We start from the raw sequence: 20,719 nt of genomic DNA, 5'->3' as shown, positions 1-20,719 counted from the left end.
AACCATGTCAGGGAGTTAGTACCACCAACCTCAACCCTGCTTGTAAGTTTGCGTATGAATCAGTCGTCGTTATTGAGTTCACAAGTGAGACTCACTGAACCACATACACACCTGCAAACCTGTTGCTTTCGGTGAGGTTTGCTGTTTTGACAAATCACTTGACTTGTGCAAATCTGGGTCAAGCCGGAGTGTTTATTTGAGGGTTTGGGTGGGTTCATAAGCCTTCCTATTTTTGTCAAAGCTTGTTTTATTGTAAAGTTGTTTGAATCATTTTTTTTGGTCATTTTTATGGTTAGGGGTGTTTACTTTAGACATTGGTGTTGTTTCAACACAGCGTTGCTACCTAAATATGTTGTTCTTCTCTGACATCAGAATTTTCTGAAACTATTACTGAATTTACTTTTGTATAACATCTGTAATGTGGATTGTGGACTGTAGATTAATGAGACTTACATCAGTCTAATTACTGGGCGGTTGTTTTTATGACAATGTGTAAATCAGTTTTGTTGTGCAAACTACATTTTAAGCATTTCAATTTTGAAGAAAAATATTATTAGTTATGGTATAACACAAAGTCCAATTGAGTGGTTGGGTCAACTGTAAGGGAACTTTGTTTAGGTGACATTTAACTTGTTTTTGCTTCTGAACAGCCACCTGTACCAAGTGACAAATAACGTACATTCAAGTGTGAAACTAGAGACCTGTTTCTCTCATGTGTATTAATGCAAACGTGCTGTGTGTCATTTCAAACATGCGGCTGATCTATACCCTCCTCTCTCGAAGGTCGCCTCGGATTCACCCATCCCGGAGGAGACAGCCCCTTGCCCATAAATGGTATGTACATGTATTATACTGGTTTAGTGTGCCTGTGGCTCAAGCTGAAGGGTGGGCTAGACAGACCCAACAAGCTGTTGTTAAAATAGTCTTCATGTTTCTGTCAAGGAAGCACTAAAATAGGTTTAGTTTGGAGCACTTTGTCTAACTAGTTCAGTGATCATTTGATTTGCTGCTAGGACTTGCCCTTTTAGCTGTAGCGTTTCATTTGAGACATGAGGTAATGCAAATATTTATAGTTTGCCAGTTTCACCCCAATTAAGACAAATGAAAGATATTAGTATATTTATATCATCATATAAGCGTGTATTATCTTGTATGGTTGTGCAAAAATCTCAATCAAGCCTGTTTTTTGGATTTATGAACATGATATCTTTTTTTTTTTAATTAATATGAAATAACATCATTTCAACTAGGCTAAGTAAATTTGAATTGTTAAATGCAAAAAGTAAAATGTAGTATTACATGCAAATAGTCAAGACATGTTTTCCCACTTTTTTTTTTCTCTTAATGAAACTGAAGGAAGTATGTTATTTAAATATTACATTTATATGCACCAATATAATATATTAAGTAGCAATAAATGTCAGTGTCTACAGTATATTTTTACAATAATATAAAATGCCATGCAGAGATTTCTATCAACATTTGTGGATTGTTTGAACCGTTTCGCTTGAGTATTACTTCCTACTGAAGCTTAAATCAGAAATGATAATAAACGTGCCAATACTCACTAAATTGCGTCTCTGGTGAATAGTTATTTGGTTATCGGCAGGAGATAGGCTGAATCACACAAGTGCTTCCTTAAAAAAATACGTGCAGCCAGTCTTCTGAGTCACTGAGCCAAGACAATCCAGACAGTTTAGTTTGAGTCCTGTTTGAGCACTTGGCCAACAAACTGTGTTTATTTTGCAAGATTTTGATCATAATCATCCAGATTATTTGGCCAACTGATCTAAACTGGCACATACTTTTCAACACAATAGTTTAAAACGTGAAATTGATTCAGTCAGGTTTGGTATAAAAAGCATAGTTCCCCTGTTCACTTTTCTGGTTTAGTCAGGAAGTTCACTTTTTTGATTGGGGATGTGTTACCTCACGTGTGATCATTTTATTTTACATGCAGCAAGGAATTATGGGAGGCGACGAGGTAAAGAAAACTTTTAACAAATCCAAATGAGCAAAATGAAAAAGACTTTCAAAGTATAATAATTATCGGTGGAATAATCCAGCATCTGCATGACATGTTTTGGGGCGTTGTTAATTGTTTGCATGAACACTTGCAACCTTCATTTCCATTTGTGTATCTATTGTGTGCCTCTTTCCTGAAATTCTCAGAAGATCTTTTATTTTTGGTGAAGAGTAAATTTGATTGGCTTTTCTGTGTTCTGTACAACCAACACACACACACACACCCATCCAGGCCACAGTTGTGACTAAGTCCCTTACATAAGTCTTGCAAAGCAGCTCAGGCCGCTGTTGTGTCACGTCAGGAGGAAATCTGCTGGAGTGGCTTGAGCCAGTGAACTAATACTACATCCTCCAGCACTCGGCCTGTTACTGACGGCTCATTCTGTGTCCACTCAACCAGAGGTCCCCGGATAAAAAATACTGAATTTTAGATAGATCATTATTTTTATGGCACTCGGACGGGTATATTCTATGCAATTGTGTTGATAGAAAGAAAAACAAGATACATTTCTAGGTTCAACATTATTTGTGGTTTAGAAATTCATCTTTAAAAGAAAAAAAAGTATCAGCTGTATGCAAAGTGACGCACATTTGGTTTTTAAATTTACCAATTTACTCATGGAACTGCATTAAGATCTCTGGGATTGATCTTTATAGGGCATTTAAAATGAAGATACTAAGAGAAATGTTTGTTAAAAAACAAAATCTAAAAGGATATTAAGATATCTTTAAAAACTGTTTGAGTTGCATGCAAACTTGGTGCAAAAAAAGTGCTTTTCCCCATTTTTGAAAGGTCACCGTTGGCATATAATGTAACAAAGATTGTTAAAGTCAACAGATTTCACTAATAGACCTACCAATCTCTGTGTAAAAATTAATGATGCCGGCATCTTTATAAAGTCATTCTTACCCCCCCCCTAAAATTCGGATCCAAATCTCAGGTGAAAATTATTATTTTGACCCCCCCCCCCCACACACACACACACAAAATATTGGATTACTCAGTCAATATACATTCATGATATTTAATATTTTGGCTTTTGGCTTTGATTACTATTTATGTTTGTCTTTCTTCAGAAAAAATACTATCAAAATCTAGCATTTTATCTGTGCAAGTTTCTGAAATTTGGTTGATTTGACACGGAATGACCCTGAAGCTTTAGTGCATGAACATGCCATTCTCACTTACATCAGCAGATTTTGACCAAATGTTCTCTTAATTGTAGAAATGTATTTCTACAATGCAGACTACCTAAATCTGTAATGCACAGCTTATTATTTTAGTATAAATTTGGCAAACACACAGTCCATCCTACGTTTGCACAAATGTGTTTCAAAGATACATTTGCTTTCAGTTCAGGAATCTAGTTTGTTCATAACTGATATAGTATAAAGTATGTACATTTTAACTTGAAATGGTAATCTGATTTAATTTAATTCCGTTCAAAATTTGGGGTCAGTAAGATTTTTTTAAAGAAATGAATACTTTCATGTAGCAAGGATTCATTAAATTAGATGAAGTCTGTAAAGACATTTATAATGTTATAAAAAATTGCTTTTTCAAATAAGTGCTGTTCTTTAAGACTTTCAATTCATCAAAGAATCCTGAAAAAAAAAAACTAAAATAATAATAATATTGAATGATTTTGAGCACAAAATCATGACACTGAAGACTGGAGTAATGGTTGCTGAAAATTCAGCTTTGCCATTGCAGGAATACAGTTCATTAAAAAGTTCATATGAAAATAGAGAAGTAACTTAAACTTGTAGTAATGTTTCACAATATCACCGTTTTTTTTTTATTTTTATTTTTTTATGCATCCTTGGAAAACATGAAAAATCTTACCAACTCCAAACATTTGAACGCTAGTGTACACACATTCTTCCTTTAACACAACTCTCTGTGCAGAAAATGACTTGCATTATCATTGGACTGATATATAGATTGGAGCCATAACTCAGAAATCCCTACGCTTTTCAAAATTGCACGACCAAGATGATGCAATTGTGTTTCTTGGGCTCCGAATAATCCGTCAGTGGAATTAATTTTCCTGTGTGGTGCACAGATATTGTAACATAGATAATAGTTCCTGCTCTCTCTCTCTTCAGGACACTCGTCCCTGTTCCCGATGGAAGACGGCTTCCCAGACGAGGAGCGAGCGGATCAGAGCCTGCCTGGCCTGGGTTCCCCACACTGCTTCCCTCACCAGAACGGAGAGCGGGTCGAGCGCTACTCTCGCAAAGTCTTCGTGGGTGGCCTCCCTCCTGACATCGACGAAGGTATCGCACGTGTTTCGGGTGACCTCTACTCTCATGCTTATGAAAACAAAACCAGGTTTCAAGGTTCTTTGTTAGCTTTGGAACTCTTTCCACGAAAGCTGCTTGCTCTTATCTGCTTTATTATCTTTTCCAGATGAGATAACCGCTAGTTTTCGCCGCTTTGGGCACCTGTTTGTGGACTGGCCTCACAAAGCAGAGAGCAAGTCGTACTTCCCCCCGAAAGGTGAGCCCAGGGTTTGGCACTGGGAGAGAAGGGACCCTTTTAAAGGCTTTCGAGAAACGTTTTAGTTTCTGCTGGCTTGATCACATGACAGCACTTTGGCACTTATTAAAGGGATGGTTCACTCAAAAAGGAAAACTCTGGTCATCAGTTACTCACCCTAATGTCGTTAGACTTTCGTTTGAAACACAAGTAAAGATATTTTTAATAGGGCTGGGCAAAGTGGGCATTGACACAAACTTCACGATTCGATATTGATTCATTGGATCTTATAAAGTACAGTATATGGCAAATTTCCTCAAGGTAAAAATGATATCTCTCAACTAATGCTGTAATCTATACAGGGAACGCCAGTTGGTACATCACTATAATATTAAAGGTTACAATTAACTGATTTGTACGCTACTTCCATTTAAATTACACACACAAAAAGGACTTTTTTTTTAATAATAATACAATTTTTTAATGACAATAGTTTCTTAAATTATTTAAAAGCATTGAAATGGTGGCTGTCATAAAAACATGAAGGATTTAGTCAAACACATTTAATATTAAAAGTACAATGAATATGCAATATAGTGCATATATTTATCAAAATGCTCCCCTCTAAGTTGATTTTTCTTGCTGACTGATGAGTTTTCGGACATTGAATGGCTTTTCTGAGGTGAATGTGACATTACGTGACATTGTTTACAAGCTGTTTTATAGACGTCTTTCTGCGTTTGAGACCCTGATTGAGCTTGAACATGAGACATGATATGGATTTTGGCCAGTTGTTCTTCATCTTTCAACATACTTCTGATGTTCATTCAAGATTATTTCGTGCCGTAACTAGTAGTAAAGCCGAAGAGATGATCGGTTCACGTGCCGCTTCTCTCAAACTGAGGTGCTACAGTGATCTGGAACATTAAAGAGCATCAAACCTGTATTTATTGTCTGAATTTTTTAATAAAATTGACAGAATTTGTAATCTGAGATTTTGTTTCATATCAGAAGTAACAAAGCACAAAGCACAAAGCTTATTGCGATTTGTTGGATGGGAGGCGTGATGCAAAGCTTATTTCATCAGCTGAAAACAGACTGAAATATCGATTCTTGGGATTTTAGAATCAATATCGGTTCTTCATAATGAGATTATTATTATTTTTTTTTTCTACCCAGGAAGCCTGTGAGGTTTCTGTCCCTGCACTAAACGTCCATTCCACTTGTAAATGCAGTCTATATTTCATGTGAGCGATGACGTGTTTTGAAGAGACACAATCACTTAATATGATGGACAGTGAATATATGAATTATATGTGAATAAATCTATTCAACATGTAAAACAATCCTGTCTCTTCAGAAGACTTGGATTAAACCGCTTGATTCATATGGATTATTTTTTACAATGTCTTTGTAAAGTTTTGGTGTAATGGACTTTCAATACAAGGACAGATATATCTCACATTAAAATCTTAATGTGTGTTTCAAAGATTAATGAATGACTTGTGGGTTGGGAACAAGAGTGATTGATGTCACAATTTAGATTTTTGTGCTACGGATAATGTTAAAAGACAAGTTGTTTTGGTATCATATCCTTTTTTTTTTATTCTTTTAATGTCAAATGTAGTACTTCTGCCTTTCCTGCAGCTTTCTAACTCTAAAATGTGTTTCCCCAAAGGTTACGCATTCCTCTTGTTTCAAGATGAGAGCTCAGTTCAAGCCCTTATTGACGCCTGCATCGAGGAGGACGGAAAACTCTACCTATGTGTTTCCAGCCCCACCATTAAAGACAAACCTGTAAGGATGCACTTTTAAACCAGGCGTTAGACTGCCCTTATTTGTCCTCATAAAACATGAGATTCGTTTCTCAGTGGATTTGAACTCGTAAAAACTAGATTCTTTTTTCAATGTATTGTTTTGTAACAGGTCCAGATTCGCCCGTGGAATCTCAATGACAGTGACTTTGTGATGGATGGATCCCAGCCTCTAGACCCGAGGAAGACCATATTTGTGGGTGGAGTGCCACGTCCACTGCGTGCAGGTGTGAGGCGGCGGCTTCTTTCTGTGTGACATTAAACACATAATCACTCGTACGCTCGGTTTGATTTCATTTGTGCCAGGATGAACCAATCAAGCTCCCCTAGAATTGAATCCAGTGACTGTTTTAGTGGCTCCCTCAACATTATTTACCTTTGAAAATATGTGCTTTTTTTTAACACGAGTTATTCCTGTAAGTACTGACCCAAAAAATTGGTTATTGCAGAGGGTGGGATCTTCCTTGTTTGCAAGATCTCTTTAACGTACTTTATTAGGAAATGAATAGTTATCAGGAAACTCACCACTGGTGTAGAAATACTTAGTTTACTAATCAACACTGTAAGCAAAGCACACGTTTGCTTTATATTAACATTACGGTATACAGGGGAAATTATTATTGAATTATTGAAATATAAATTATGATAAAAAGTATATTGTGTAATATTATTACATTTTATAAAAAAAAGTGATCGAAGCTGAATTTTCAGCATCATTACTCCAGTCTTCAGTGTCACATGATCCTTCAGTAATCATTCTGATATGATTTGCTGCTCAAGAAACATTTCTGAATTATTATCAATATTGAAAACAGTTGTGCTACTTCATATTTTTGTGTAAACCATAAAATATTTTTAGTTTAGTGTAGCTAAACTCTCACTTAACTGCTTGGTTAATAGTATGTACACTTGTAAAGTAGCTTCCCCAAAACTGCTAAACTTCCTGGGGAGTTGTGATTGTATTTGAGTATGTTTGTTTCATCTTGAACGTTTGTGTCTGTGGCAGTGGAGCTGGCGATGATCATGGACCGGCTGTATGGTGGCGTGTGTTACGCAGGCATCGACACAGACCCCGAGCTGAAGTACCCGAAGGGAGCGGGGCGGGTGGCCTTCTCTAATCAGCAGAGCTACATCGCTGCTATCAGTGCTCGTTTCGTACAACTGCAGCATGGGGAAATTGATAAACGGGTCAGTGCTGACTTCCACACAACACACACATGCACACTCCCCTTCCATGACATGGCACTGATCCAGCGAGCCTCACAAACACTCAAACTCTAAGCCTAATTAAGACATTTCAATATATTTCTGGCTTATTAACGGGTTTTAGTTGAAATTTAAATGCGTTCTGTTTAGGGCTTTGGCATAAATTTCACGATTCGATTCGTTTTTGATTCGCAAGCTTTCATTTCGATCAAGTACAGTACATGACAAAATTCCTCAAGACAAAACATATCTCTTAACTAATGCTGTAATCTATTCAGGGAACGCCAGTTGGTACATCACTATACTATTAAAGGTTATACTTTACTGATTTGTACGCTACTTGCAATTTTTTTTTTTTTTATAATAATAATGTTATTATAATAATTTTTTATGACACGTTTGTTTCTGTCATAAAAACATGACGGATTTATTCAAAAAATACATTACATATTGAAGAATAGGTAAAGTAGAAATACAATGAAATATGCAATAAAGTGCATATATTTATTAAAATGCTCTTCTGAGTTCTGAATGGTTTTTCTGAGGTAAACGTGACGTTACGTGAAATTGTTTACAAGCTGTTTTATTGACGTCTTTCTGCGGTTTTACATGACATATGATACATTTCAGTAAGTTGTTTTGTATCTTTCAACATCCCTTCTGATGTTCATTCATGTTTATTTCACTACTGTAACTAGTAAAGCAGAAGAGATGATCGGTTCACGTCGCTTGAAGTGAGGCGCTACAGCGATCTGTTGCGCGACATTAATTAGCGCTAAAACGGTGTTTATTGTTTGAGTTTCGTAATGAAATAGACAGAAAGTTGAGACTTTGTTTTGTATCAGACTTAATAAAGCACACAGATTATTGTGATTCATTGGATGGGGGATGTGCGATGCTAAGTTTTGTTCATTCATCAACTGAAAACATCATAGATTAAAAGATCGATTCTTGAGATTTTAGAATCGAAATGGATTAAAACCGTGAAATCGATATTGTTAACCCAGCCCTAATTTCTTTAATGCAGGACTTAAAAATAGGAAAGATGGGATTTTGAGACTGAAATGTTCAGGATATACTTATCAATGATAAAATCCAATGAAACCTGAATAAAACGTCATATTTCAAGACACAAGAGAAAATATATTTTGCATTTAAATGTAAATTTTTAAGGTTTAAGGTGCATTTAAAATAAATAAATAATAATAATTCATGTCAGTGGTTTCCTCTAATTCTCATTACAATTAATCAGTTTTGCGTTTGTGGTCAGTGTTATTTTAGTATCAATGAGATACTATTATGTTTTTTTTTTTTTTTTTGGTGGTTATTGTCATTTTTACATGATTTTTATGTCTGTATAGACTTATTAATTTGTATTTATATTTTTAGAAATTTAAGTACATTAAGTTACTCTAAATGAAAATGAGAAACTAGCTGAAGTTAAAAGTTTTAGTTCCCCAGGAAGACCAAGTTTTTTAATGGTCTTAGTTTTAATTTCAGTTGGTATTTATACATTGTGTTATTGTACTGCCTATTTTTTATTTGAGTTTTTACCATTTATCACAAAACAAAATAATAACAATTGAATAATCAATTGCAGAACAGATTAAACGAGCAATACACATTTAAGAATGCAGGCATACACAAAAACAATTTTTTGGTTAAAAAGTCCTTTAGTTATTTTTTAACAATATAACAATTTTTGCTGTAGTGACTGACTGTTAATATTCAGAATAATGGGGATTACAAACGACTTGAATGGAAAATGCCCATAATTATCATGAAAATGATGTCAGAATGCAAAAAAATCTAAACAATATTTGAATGGCACACGTGTGTGTAACCGTCTGCTGATGTGTCCCGGTCCAGGTGGAAGTGAAGCCATACGTCTTGGATGACCAGCTGTGTGATGAGTGTCAGGGGACTCGCTGCGGAGGAAAGTTCGCCCCGTTCTTCTGCGCTAACGTGACCTGTCTCCAGTATTACTGTGAATACTGCTGGGCGGCCATCCACTCGCGCGCCGGCCGCGAGTTTCACAAGCCCCTGGTGAAGGAAGGAGGAGACCGACCTCGCCACATCTCCTTCCGCTGGAACTGAAGCTGGTAGAGAGAGGGAGAGAAAGAGAGAGAGAGAGAGAGAGAGAGAGGAGTCGCAGAATCATCATCGAAATAAATGCACTTTTCTGTTGCTGGTTCCTTTTTAGTTTAACTTAAAAAAAAAAAAGAAGAAAAAAAGACAAACAAAAAAATATATGATTTTAATTTGTCATTTAATATATTTAAAAAAATGGATGTGTATCCGAAAAAAAGATTCAGGAAGAAAAAGAAAATGTCTAATCCATCTCTCTATTTTTTTATAACTCCATTATATTTCATTTTTCGAGTGCACAGAGATGTGAATATATTGAGTATTAGTATAATTTGTCAGTAAGTATCTGCATGACTTTTAGAATTGGCTTTTTGTTAACATTGCGATTTGGAAGTATTACGTCCTATTTTAATTTAACGGAAAAGGCAAAAGGAGCAGGTGCGAAAAGAAGCGGCGCGTGGAAGAGTGCACTTGTTTCTTCGCCAGCCAGAGTGCAGATGTGTGGTCTAAGATCTGAGTTGTTAACCAAAGCTTGGGATACGAAAACAGAAGAAGCGAATTCTCTCAACGCTCTGTTTTTTTTATTTTGTTTTTTATTTTATACTTTGTACTTTAAGACCATGCTAATCTTTAATGTTTCCTGATGACAACAACTGATTCCACAACAGCTGTCTGGATTTGATCTCCATCGTGACATGCAAGAAAACTAATACCTCAAGCTTAGCTGCTAGTTTAAGTCGAATATATATATAGAGAAAAGAGAAAAAAAAATAAAAATCAAAGCTCGTCTCTCACCCTTTCCCCCCCAGGACCACAGAAAAGGAAATGACATCAGCAAACGGCACATTGAGAAAATCTGCTCTGTCACTTCCTGTTTTGAATTGGAGATTCAGCAATCCTAGTGGGGAATGTATGTTGTTAAAGTTGCAGTAGTCTGCCTGCAAGCCGGTTCCAGTGCAAGGAACTTGATTTCGTTGCCGTCGTTCTCTCAGGCTTTTAGCGGCAAGCCTTTCGTTTTCATTCTTTAACTCGCAATATGTGTCTCGTAAGCCTTTCCCCAGCCCCCGGAAGCCCCGAGAAGAGGTGTACGTGCAAGCAGAAGAGCAGTGAACGCTACGTAGAAGAGAGGAAGCCCGACCCGACCCGCTCAGCCTGAGTGTAAAGCATAACTGAAGGTAGTCCATGCATCTCTCCATCCCCCCAACACAAGAGCTTTTACTTTTACTTTTCCGACATTAGGGAACCAAAGACGGCTGTGTAGTAGCTAGCAAACACCACGGACGTTTCCTTTCTTTCGCCACCTGCAGATTTGATTTGACTTTTCGGCCCCCGAACCCCAGTCATCGTCCCATTCAGTATAAAGACCAGATGGGCTCCAGCAAACCAAAGATTGGCCTTGACATCGATCAGCATGCAGTTAAAGTCCTAGTAACACTAGTGAGAACCACCCCGCTTTCCCAAAGGTCCAACGAAGGAGATGTTCAAATCGATCGGAAACCGTAAAGCGCAAGAGTCAGGGAGTCAGTGATACACTAGTGATAAACGGATGCTCGCGTCCCGACAGACCAGTTCAGCTCCAACATTTTCGAAGCTAAAACACTTTTTGAAGAATTTGCCGTTAATAAGATGGCAAAAAAAAAAAAGAGAGAAAAAGATGATTATTTTATACATGGCCTGCTGATTTTTTGGTACAGTGTTTTCTAGCTAAATTATTTTGTCATGCACATATAAACATTTATTATGCACTACTTTTCTAAATACTTTTTTTTTCAACAGTCATTTTAGGCACATTTTTCACAAATGGAAAAAAAAAACTCCTTTTTGCAATACCTCAATTTTTCACATTGTGAAAGGTAGCTTTTGTACTTTTGTTACTGAGAGATGTGCATATATGGAAATTTTCATTTTAAGAGTTCAAAAAAAAAAAGAGGTTGAGTGAAATTTAATATATATTATTTTCAATTATGCTTTTTATACATTTCAGTGCTGAGGAATCTTTACAACTAAAGCACGCACTTGTGTTGACGCGACAAATCTGCAGAGGAGAGTTCAGAAGTGCATTGCTTAAGGTCTCGGCTCTTGTACACTAGATTTTAACGGCAGCCCTACAGTAGATTTGGGAAATGAGCTGACAGCAGCATGGTGAAGAACAACACGTTGTCGTTCATGTTCATATTGCGCAAAAATGGCTAAAAGATTTGAGACCTTGTCTCCATAGCTGGAATATAAACTATAATAATAATAATAATATAAGGAGAATGCTAATCTGGTTCCTCGTATCACACGAATGGATGTTTGATGTCTAGGTATTTTAACAGTTGAAAATATATATATATATATTCTTGAACTGCCAACTAGTTCCTATTGTAATCCTTAGCATGCATGACGAGAAGAAGAAAAAAAACAAAAAAACAACGTAGCTATTGAAATTAATTGTTGTGGTTGTGCACCAGATGTTCCTAAAGCTTTCGTTAAAGGCCACCCCACACCCCTCTTCCCACGATATAACCCAGTCCCGATAGGACACACACACACACGCAGAACTCTAAAATGATGAATACGCAGTGCAGGACGAAAGCATCTTCTATAGTACGCTGGTGAAAAGACTTGAGAAAAACTTCATCCCCTCTGTCTGTTTGAAGTAAATCAAAACCCGTTTGGAGGAAGGGGAACTTAAGACTTGAATGTGGTAAATGTTGCAAGTTAACTTGGAGTTGTTATGTGCAATACTTTTTTTGAACTTTTTCCAGATAAAGACTCTTTGCAATGTAATTCTTTAATGCCATTTTTAATTGCCGACATTTAAAGAAGATGTTAATATGTTTTTCACAGTCATTTTCTACTGTTATTGTAATCCTTTTCATGCTGGTGTTTGTAAAAAAGAAAAGAAATCAAACTATTTGTACTAATATAAATAATTGAAGTTATTTTTAAAACATTAAAGGTTTTGTGCTCATTTGCTTATTTTGTTTATTTCAAGCTACTGTGATTGATTGCATTGTAATTATTAGGTCAACAATGTATTTAGCTGTTTATTGGTATATTTTTAATTGGAATGTATAATTAATTTTTATAATTTTGATCAGATTTTTGTTATATTTTTGAGGTGAAGCTTTTAATATGTTAAAGTGTCTAGTTTTTACTAATTGCTATATTGTGCTCCACAATATATGGTTCACATTTTCTGAAGGAAAATAAATATTTAAATATCTGTCTGTTAACGATGTTACTTAATGGCAAAATTTCAATAGTTTTTAACTGTGTATGGGAAGGTTGTTGTATTTATTAATAGCGTTTTTTTTTACTTAAGATATCACCTTAATTTTTATTGTCATTTCACTTTATAAGTTCCTATTTTTGTATTTTTCTTTCTAATTAAGTTATGTTATACGAAATGTCCATATTCTAGGAGTTGGTCTGTAAGTGCTAGTGAAACAAAAAGAAAAATCTAATGTTATTTAATTGTTTGCAGCCAACTATTTATAACAATATGCATAATTTTTAAATATTTGTAATGTGAAATGTTGAATGAATAAAACTTAACTGTGACAAGACGTGGACTTTTTTGCATTCCTTCCCTGTAATGCTCGAGTCTCCTCCTCTAGATATCTGAGGAGGAGACTCATAATGCTTTGTCTGAAAATGATGCATTTATGTGGATGAGTGGACGAGTGGATGTTGATACTGTGCGTCAGCCAATCATGACTGTGGCTGTTTGCTAAGTGTTAGTTCACCCAAAACTAACCTTATCTCATAATTTACTCGCCCTCAAGTCATCCTTGGTCTACATGACTTTCTTCTCTCAGCGAAAAACACAATTGGAGTTACATTAAAACATGTCCTGGCTCTTCCCAGTTTTATAATGGGAGTGAACGGTACCATTTTTTTTAAGCCCCAAAAAAGTGCATCAATTCATCATAAAAGTAATCATACGTCTCCAGGGTGTTATGCAGAGTTTTTTTGTGATTGTTGCGGGCAAAAATCCTTGATTACGCGGCACGTTTTCTTAAAAAATGCGATGGAATATGCGGGATATTTATGCAATTTTATGCGATGAAATTGCGGGAACTTGCAAAAATTGCGGTTTGATGAAAAAGAGAAAAAGAAAATGATTCCCCCAACAACCTGTTCTTACTAGGCTACTACCTTAATGTAAAGAGTCATTTCTTATTCCTTCCTATGATAAGCAAGCATAGCCTACATCACAGAAAGTGCTGGGAATATTTAAGTTCTCATCTTGTTTTATTTCAGACCTTAATAAACACATGGCGAAAAACTTACAAAACATTGAGTCAAACAAGTTCTGTAACTTTACAAAAGGAATATGCTACAACTTCTGTAAAAAAATGAATAAATATAAAAAAATAAAATAAGTGCTTCCAATGCACAAACTGCAATCTCTTCCTGTATCGTAAATTTACATACTACTAATATACTTACAATTGTAATAACGTCACTTTATAACAGGGGAAAATGGCTGCTCTTGTGTGAAGTAAACGCAACATTTTTCAACTTTCTGCTAAGATATATGTGACTTTTTTGCAACGAAAATGCGGGGATTATGAAATCATGCAAGCCCCGCATATTTTGCGCGCGGAAATCGCCAATTTATGCGGTGAAAGTGTGGCGTATTTGAAAAAATGCGGCCCCCGCATAAATATGCGGACTTTGGCTGATTATGCATTGAATTATGCGATCGCATAATCGTGTTTTTCTGGAGGGACTGATAAAGGCCTTCTGCTGTGAAGCCATGCGCTTGTGTAAGAAAAATACTCATATTTATAACTTTATAAACCATAATCACTGGCTCCCGGTAACGGCCGTACGCGAGTCTAGTTCCGGCGGAAGAGTGACCTCTGACCCCTGACGCGATGTAGGAGTAGCGTTAGCTTTGACGCCTCTCACAGTTCAAACAACAAACTCAAGCTCCTCCCACATTTCTCTTTACAAATTCTCCTTTTAGACTTCTAATTCATGACAGTGTTTTGTTTTGCTCTATCCTCATCAATACGTCATGCGTCGGGTCAGAGGTCACTCTTCCACCGGAACTAGACTCGTGTACGGCCGTTACCGGACGCTAGTGATTATGGTTTATAAAGTTATAAATATGAGTATTTTTTCTTATGAAAATGCGTGGCTTCGCTTCAGAAGGCCTTTATTAACCCCTGGAGTCGTATGGATTACGGCTATGATGCGCTATTTTGGGCTTCAAATTTTTTTACTATTCACTCCCATTACAAAGCTTGGAAGAGCCAAGATATGCTTTAATATAACTGATTGTGTTCGGCTGAATGAAGACAGTCACATACATCTAGGACGGTTTGAGGGCGAGTAAATTATGGGATCATTTTCATTTTGGGGTGAATTAACCCTTTAAAGGAGCTGCCCCTTAAAAACAGATCATTTCAGGCATATATATACAGGTGCTAAAATTAGAATAAAATTAGAATATCATCAAAAAGTTGATTTATTTCAAGAATTCAACTTAACTAATGTATTATATAGACTCATTACATGCAAAGTGAGATATTTCAAGCCTTTATTTGTTATAATTTTGATGATTATGGCTTACATCTTATGAAACCCACAAAATCAAAATCCCAGAAAATTTGAATATTACATGAAATCACACAGTAATTACACAGTGATACCATGGTCATTGAAGCAGGTTTTGGTTCTTTTGGCAGTGTGGGCAGGTGCAAATCCTGCTGGAAAATGAAGGAAGCATCTCCATAAAGCTTGTCTGCTGGAGGAAGCATGAAGTGCTCTGGAAATGTCCTGGTAGACGGCTGCGTTGAGTGGACAGCACAGTGGACCAACACCAGCCGATGACACGGCTCCCCAAACCAACACAGACTGTGGAAACTTCACACTGGACTTCAAGCATCTTGGATTGTGTGCCTCTCCATTCTTCCTCCAGACTCTGGGACCTTGGTTTCCAAATGAGATGCAAAATTTGCTCTCATCAGAAAAGAGGACTTTGGTCCACTGTGCTTTATTAAATCCAGAGTCAACGCAGCCGTCTACCAGGACATTTCCAGAGCACTTCATGCTTCCTTCAGCAGACAAGCTTTATGGAGATGCTTCCTTCATTTTCCAGCAGGATTTGCACCTGCCCACACTGCCAAAAGAACCAAAACCTGGTTCAATGACCATGGTATCACTGTGTAATTACTGTGTGATTTCATGTAATCTAATTTTCTGGGATTTTGATTTCGTGGGTTTCATAAGATGTAAGCCATAATCATCAAAATTATAACAAATAAAGGCTTGAAATATCTGACTTTGCATGTAATGAGTCTATATAATACATTAGTTTCATCTGTTAAGTTGAATTCTTGAAATAAATCAACTTTTTGATGATATTCTAATTTTATGACCAGCACCTGTATATAGCCTATATGATTTTAGTGCATTTTTTTTATTAACAATCATGGAACAAATTAAAATAATAATAATAAAAAAATTTGTATAAATGTATATTGCTTTAGAAATGTGGGTGTAGTTGTAAGAGCATCAGTAAACTCTGTCTTTTGTTCTGTTATTAGATTGTGTTGTAGTTCATCAGGTTCTCAGTGGCTCCCTCTGCTGTCTCTGCGCTCACAAGCACAGCTCTTTGTCTCTAGAACTTGCAAGCTTTGTGTTTGTCCTTAGTCTCTTTGTCTTAGTCATTTTCTTGAGTCCATTTTCATATTTACATAAAACATGTCTTCATTTATGTCAATTCTACAATATTCTCTAAACACACAGTGTCTTATATGAGCCAAATACATGATTTAACATGGTCAAAGTAAAGACAAATCAAAAGCAAATGTCAAGCAGGAGGAAAAATTACTGATATTTTATTATTGATAATTATTGATTGATAATATTATTAATTATTGATAATTCAACTATTGATAGCGCACACGTTTCTGTTGACAAAATCAGTTTTTATTAACCATTATTTAAATTCTCAGCTTATTTCACCTCAATACTCCACAGGAGATCGAGTCTCTCAACGCTTTGTCATTTTACCGGTGACGTTTTCATCGGTTTCAGAGAAGTTTCTTTGTCTAGGTTTCACGCAGGTTGTGCTGTCTTGCTGAGGTAATGAATATTCTGATCTGCTCTAATGAAACACTGAACATGCCTCACTTGTTCCCTGATATCTATCCAGCGACAGGATCAGTGGAATAATAGAAAGAGTGAGATGAGATCACCCTCGTCTCTGGAACAGAGGTTAAGCACTGAGTGTAGTCGGGTCACAGTCGGATGATCTGCTCCCCGTGAGACTGTGGGACAGGAACCGAGAGGTTTCAATCACAGAACTCATCTGGAGTCATTTGGATGATAAACAGGCTGATGATCCGTTGAACATGTGCATCAACGCCACACCCTTCTGCAGGAGTTTCACTATGAATAAGGCTTTTTTCTTTTGCGACCCTTGTGAAAAAGAAGTACACTTTAGCATACTTTAAAAAGAGTGCTTTTTACATGAATAATAAAGGAAATGTTTTTGGACACTTAATTGCATGGTATTTGCAACTAAATAACAATGTATTGTAGTTTACATTTATAATAAATGAAATTAGTTGAACTTAAGAGTGCTTTTTTCAACCCACTTACTGTAAGTAGGACTTAAGTTCTTCTTTATGTGTAATTCCGTAATCATTTGTCATTGAAATGTTAAAGTGTACTGTTGAATGTACTTTGAAAATCGACTTTAATGCCATTTCTATTGAAACTTGTACATGTTGTATATTAGATATTGTAATTACACATTCGTATAGATGAAGTTGCAAAATGTATTAATTTATTTAAATAATATATTATATTCTATTATATATTAACTAATTTAAATGTAATATCAGAAAACTTAGAATCAAAGGCTACTTTACATGTGGTGGACTGTTAGTCGACACAGCTAAATAAGTGTAGCCTTTAAAGCATGACAAAATATTATTTAAAGTCCCCCTGTGGTGCAAATCAAGTTTTTAATGTTATTAATATGTCTAGCCCGGTCTCACCCCAAAACGTCACATACTGACGCGTCTTGACCAAACGGCAATATACGACGAAAAGGGTACCCCTAAAACGTCCATATGAGACGAAGACATAAGCGCACCAGCAGCGCCTCTTAGCGGTACCCTAACGCATACCTAAACCTACCCATAACCCGAATAGTCACATACGGACGTTTTAGGGGTACCCTTTTCGTCGTATATTGCCGTTTGGTCAAGACGCGTCAGTATGTGACGTTTGGGGGTGAGACTGTGTTAACTAACCATGTGCAAATTTATAAAAAAACTGCAGTGAACCAAAGACGTCACACTCGCGTCACACACTAGCCTACCTTGTAACCAGTCAGATCAACTGATTTACTGGTGGGCTTTAGCATATCATTAACAGCGAACTCGTAGGCCCTGTCCCAAATGGCACACTCCGGGCTTGTGGACTTCATCAGAGTCCACACTTTGGTGACGTCATGTAGTGCAGACCTATAGGGCCCTTGGCGTGAGTCCACGAGGGCGCATTGAGAGGTATTTTTGGGACAGACTCGATCGTCACGCCGGAAATAACGGTCTGGTTGTTGTTGGACAGGAGAAATCACATTTTTGCGCTCCGACGTCTCATCTCCATGTCAACTACACAGCCTAATTTTACAGGTCTATACTTTGATATTGTGCATGCCACCTGGGCATTAGACAATAGATACATCATGCTATTTAAATGATGTGTATACAGTTGTACATAATAATACATAATGTTCCATTTGAACTAAGATTACAATTTTAACACATAATGAAAATGTGCATCAATTTACAGGTTTCAATATTCATACTATGTTTACACATGACTCAGTAAAGCCCTGACATTCGGTTTCTGTTTATTTAATGAATCATAATGCGATCATATTATTCAACGCACTAATATTATGTCTGAGACATCAACCACTGGTCGATGACCATAATGTTTGTATAAACTGTAGGTAACAACTGGTAAAATGTACATCTAGGTCTTAAAAAATGTAATATTTTCTTCTCAGCCATGTCAACAATTATCAGTGAGCGAAATCTCCACCCATCCGTTGTCTGATTGGCCTTTCGCAAGGATTCCTGGGTAGTTAAAGTGTGTGGAGCCTGCATCTATGCGGGCTTCATGGAAGACCGCTTCAAGGGTACAAAGGGGGCGCTGCTGAGCACACTTCAGAGCGTTAAAATGCTGAATGGGACCAAGCGGCAACATTCTAATCTGAGAAATGAAGCCTACCCGGAAGTGCGAAAAACTGCAATACATCGAAAATCCACTAGGGGCAGGTCCCAAAAGGGAGCAAATGTCCATAGACCCCCATGTTAAAATGTCCGTTTTCACAGCATAAATTCATGTTTTTACAGGTTGGTCCCATGGACTTTTATTGTATTTTTCGATTTCGGTTCCGAGTGCCTGCCAACTGTGAGGGCTGTGAATTTTTTTCTAACTCGTTAGTTTTTAGATCGTATTTAGTTATAAAATGTATGACAAATAAGGGCGTGGTTAACTTTGATTGACAGCTTGATTGACAGCTGATAACGAGCATAGGCTGCGCCGAGTGGAATTCCTGAAATTTGACGTCTCGGCCATGATCTGACACAACACATCATACCACCGCAGGGTTAGGATTTCCCAAGATTTTCCAAGATGGCGCCGCCCATATCCCCCATAAACGGTCTCAAAACCGTTCTTCAGAAAGTCTATGGGTGACGTCACAGACGCTTTGTCCATATTTTTTACAGTCTATGAATGGGACGCCCTACGGACTCGTAGACTTGGCGAGCACGCACAGTTTAAGTCCACGAGACCGAAAGTCCACACGAAGTGCGCCATTTGGGACAGGCCCGTAGTGGAGTCTCAAGAGAAGCCAGATTATATCCGGTATATTGTTCTGTTGATATAAAAAAAATCGGGTAGATTTAGCAATATAGCGGGTGTATGATGTTTATTATGATGTTATGAATGAACTATATGCTTTTCTCCACTGACATTGTGTTGTTCAAAGCATTTCTGATGATTGTTAAGGCAGCTGTCTTACTCTGAGACGCGAACGGGAACATGGTTTGTGTAACATTAGCAACACGTTATTAGCTGTTTGATAACATAGTCAAGAAAAAGACTAATCAAATTATTTACCGTTATGTGTCCGACGTTGTAAAGAGCAATATCATTGTGCAGAGTTTACCTCAGTAGGCTAAATTGACCGAGTGGGTCTGTGTGAGTGAGTCGAGGCGGGGCTCATTTGCATATCCATCGAACACGTATACTAAATGAGGCAAGGGTGTAGTAAAGTTCAAGCTATTTTAAGGCATGAAGATTTTTTTGTTTTGTTTTGTTTTTACAGGAAAAACCTTTTAAATATGTCATTTTGGTGATCAAAGATGAGTTTTAAGAGATTTAATTATTGACTACAGGGGGACTTTAAACGTGATTTAAAATGTTCTTTGATTTACAACTTTTCATTTTAAATTATTACAAAGTGATTTTTTTTTTAAACCTAAGTGTGTTAGGTAACATTGTCATGAAACTCTACACATGAGTGGTCTTTTATTTCATTAAAATTCTATACTTACAAGTGGACTGTGGTTCATTCATCTGTAATATATAACAAAGGAACATGTATGAATGTTGGTGTGTTGCACCCCATCCACCTTCAAGCATTTCTAAATATGAATAATTTCAGTGCCACGCCATGACCGAAAGTATCACTATTAGTTCAAGGGCAGGTATAGTAAATTATATAATGCCCCCTCGTGGCTACAGATGAAATTGACATGGTATTTAATTAAATTAAGGAGGCTACAAATACATGCAGACTGTGCTGAATAGTAAAGATTACATTTAATCTGGATTACATAATCAGATTCCAAAAATTAAGTACTTGTAATTAGATTATATTACATTCTAAAATACTCATTATCAGACTATACTTTATGATTGATCACATGATATTATTCACACAATGGCAATACTATATTGATTCTCTCTCATTTTTTATCCATCTTTTTAATTTTTCATTTCTAAAAACGTCTACTGTTTATTGGAATTGCACACACAGACCAGCCGCTTGTCGTGAGCCGATCACTGAAAA

General features: G+C 36.6%; 1 protein-coding gene across 1 annotated transcript in view; it reads left to right on the top strand.

Annotated features, from left to right (window-relative positions):
• cpeb4b (cytoplasmic polyadenylation element binding protein 4b) overlaps window positions 1–11,531 on the top strand; it is a 32,832-nt gene extending 21,301 nt beyond the window's left edge. Inside the window, exons 4-10 of the mRNA XM_081390958.1 lie at window positions 784–834; window positions 4,135–4,305; window positions 4,439–4,528; window positions 6,186–6,304; window positions 6,434–6,548; window positions 7,328–7,509; window positions 9,397–11,531. Of these exons, the coding sequence (XP_081247084.1) occupies window positions 784–834; window positions 4,135–4,305; window positions 4,439–4,528; window positions 6,186–6,304; window positions 6,434–6,548; window positions 7,328–7,509; window positions 9,397–9,624 (956 nt within the window). The 3' untranslated portion in view covers window positions 9,625–11,531. The remainder of the gene's footprint in view (window positions 1–783; window positions 835–4,134; window positions 4,306–4,438; window positions 4,529–6,185; window positions 6,305–6,433; window positions 6,549–7,327; window positions 7,510–9,396) is intronic.
• Window positions 11,532–20,719: the final 9,188 nt, after the last annotated feature.

The sequence above is a fragment of the Scardinius erythrophthalmus genome, assembly GCF_964197995.2.
Source record: "Scardinius erythrophthalmus genome assembly, chromosome: 17".
In the NCBI taxonomy this organism is placed as follows: Eukaryota; Metazoa; Chordata; class Actinopteri; order Cypriniformes; family Leuciscidae; genus Scardinius; species Scardinius erythrophthalmus.
Note: the sequence above shows the minus strand (reverse complement) of the source record. Positions and strands in the feature narration are given on the sequence as shown.